This window comes from Aureococcus anophagefferens (assembly GCF_000186865.1).
Source record: "Aureococcus anophagefferens unplaced genomic scaffold AURANscaffold_7, whole genome shotgun sequence".
In the NCBI taxonomy this organism is placed as follows: domain Eukaryota; class Pelagophyceae; order Pelagomonadales; family Pelagomonadaceae; genus Aureococcus; species Aureococcus anophagefferens.
Window position 1 is genome coordinate 44573 of NW_008705567.1, and position 2779 is coordinate 47351.

The window sequence follows — 2779 nt, forward strand, 5'->3', positions numbered from 1 at the left end:
CCCCCCCCCCCCCCCCCCCCCCCGTGCGTGTCATTTCCCCCACTTATACCTTCGTCGAACCGTGAGACGGACACTGTGAGACGGTGCTCCGCCCCGGGGGCTCCTATTAGCCTGTTCCCGGGGTGGGTTTATACGGGGTGGATAAGCATCTCGCGCCTAGTTTCAGAGTACTTGACAATGAGAGATGTATCCACGACCGAAATTGAAATGAACGGTTTCGGGGACAGCTGGCAAGAGATGCTCTGGAACGCGTCCTGAGTAGAGCACACGTTCCGTATCTGTTGGATCTTTCTGATTTTGCCGTGTGACGAGCCTCACCTGGCCATTCTTGTCACGAGTTCGTGGAGTCTGCCACTTGCTCGCGATGAGCTGCCTTGACTCAATTTTTGGCGCTGTAACGGGGCGGCGCCGCTTGTGCAACTTTGGGAATTCCTTCTGGTAAATGGTCAAGAGTCTCAACTTGTCAGTGTACTGCGCATCTCTCACGCCTGGCAGCTCGTGCGGTGTGAATTTGTGGGTCTTTGCCAGATAGCCGCTGTTCGACATTGGTGACCAGGTGTGCATTCGGTCCATATGGCCTCCACACTCTCGCGGTGACAGTACCAAAACTAGAGAGCGTTGAGGACAGAGACGATTGTCATTATAGATATGTCCGGATGATATAGCTGAACTTGTCATAAGCACACCCTCCCTCGAGCCAAAATGCAGTCGCAGGGATCGTAGAGGCGCGTCCATTGCGAAATTAGCCATTTATTTCTAGTGCCCAAGCTCCGTATGGTGGGCCGCTCCGCGACTAGGGACGAATGCAGACTGAGGTCTTTTTGGTCTGTTTGGGTTTTTACCGGGGTCTGTTAGGTCTGTTAGGTCTTCTCGGGTCTTAAACCGGCGGGTTTAAAACCCGGGAGGTCTTTTTGCTCGTCACTATCCGCGACCCCCCCCCCCCCAAATCGTCGTCTGGTCCCCCAACCGCTCCGCCAGGGGTCCCGCTGCGCGCTGCCTCCTTGCAGCAAAGTCGTCGCCTCGTGACCGAGCGATGGCGAACGAGAGAAACTACGTTAGCTCCGAAATGGACATTACACAGTGCGTACAATTCTCTCTTTCCAATTCGCAAATATGAGGATCGCCATAGGTCAACAGACGTGAAAGTAATCGATAGTTTCGAGGGAATGGCTTTGCGAGAGGATCTGCTGCGGGGCATCTACGCCTATGGTTTCGAACGCCCTTCCGCTATCCAACAACGAGCAATCACGCCAATCGTAGCTGGACGCGATGTCATTGCTCAGTCACAATCGGGTACAGGGAAAACCGCGGTATTCTGTATCGCGATGCTCCAGGTGCTTGAATCTGCAACCAACGAAACACAAATGTTGACGATATCCCCGACACGTGAGCTTGCTGAGCAGACGCAGAAGGTATGTTTGGCTCTCGGTGACTACATGAACGTGCAGTGTCATGCTTGTATCGGAGGCAAGTCAATAGGCGAGGATATTCGTCGTTTGGACTACGGTGTGCAAATTGTTAGCGGGACGCCTGGGCGTGTCTTCGATATGATTAAGCGACGTAACCTGCGGACCAGGAATTTGAAGATGTTGGTCATCGATGAAGCCGACGAAATGCTGAATCGGGGTTTCAAAGAACAGATATATGATATCTACCGCTACCTTCCACCGTCCACACAGGTTGTTCTCATATCTGCCACTATGCCGCAGGAGGTATTAGACATGACTCGTAAATTCATGAACGAGCCCGTACGTGTTCTCGTTAAGCGTGATGAACTCACCTTGGAGGGAATCAAGCAGTTCTTTGTGGCGGTTGAGCGCGAGGAATGGAAGTTTGACACGCTCTGTGATTTGTACGACACACTCACCATCACGCAGGCTGTCATTTTCTGCAACACAAAGCGCAAAGTTGATTGGTTAGCCAACAAGATGCGAGAGGCTAATTTCACAGTTTCTGCAATGCATGGTGACATGCCTCAGCGGGAGCGTGATGCCATCATGGCCGAGTTCCGGGGGGGCGCGTCTCGCGTTTTGATTGCGACCGACATTTGGGGCCGCGGGCTTGACGTTCAACAAGTGTCTCTCGTCATCTGCTATGACCTACCCAACAATCGTGAGCTATATATACATCGCATTGGGCGCTCCGGAAGATTTGGCCGCAAGGGTGTTGCAATTAACTTCGTAAAAAATGACGACGTGCGGATCCTCCGGGATATTGAGCAGTACTATTCGACTCAGATTGATGAAATGCCCATGAATGTCGCAGATCTCATCTAAATCCCGGCTGTCGTAACCACCGGCTGGACGGACGCTCAAACCCGAAGATCTTTGGCGAGTGCCGTAGGCTCCCCAAGACCTGCCGCACAAGTACCGTGGACACACTTCCGCGGATGTTTCGATGGCATTTCTGAGGCGAAAAGTACAATTACAGGTATCTTCTCTAATATGCGAGTTGCTTAGTGAGCCCTAGGCCCTCCAGATGCTGAGCCTGCCCTCCAGATGCTGAGCCTTGCAAGGCAAGAAAACTGGCAAAAAGCCGGCCCTGTGCGCCCAGCCCCCCCGCCCTGCGGCCCCGCAGGCAAATCCAGCGGTTCTGCGTTTCCGGTTGGACACCGCCAGGGCGTGTGGCTTGAGTATTACGAGCCTGTGTTGGACATAATCCGGCGCTGGAACCCGGGCCATCCTGCTTGATTCTGCCGGGTTGATTCTACTCTAGGTTGCTACAGGCAACTCAAGTTTTTCGCAACTTGGACCATGGTACCGGATCTTTCGGCCTTGCG

At 53.4% G+C, this 2779-nt stretch overlaps 1 protein-coding gene across 1 annotated transcript; it reads left to right on the top strand.

Annotated features, from left to right (window-relative positions):
• Window positions 1–177: 177 nt before the first annotated feature.
• AURANDRAFT_58937 (Apo-Eif4aiii) lies at window positions 178–2276 on the top strand (the record flags this gene model as incomplete). Its single annotated transcript, XM_009037765.1, has 3 exons — window positions 178–214; window positions 856–859; window positions 1130–2276. The coding sequence occupies 3 exons, from the start codon at window positions 178–180 to the stop codon at window positions 2274–2276; spliced, it is 1188 nt and encodes a 395-aa protein (XP_009036013.1).
• Between the last annotated feature and the right edge of the window lie 503 nt (window positions 2277–2779).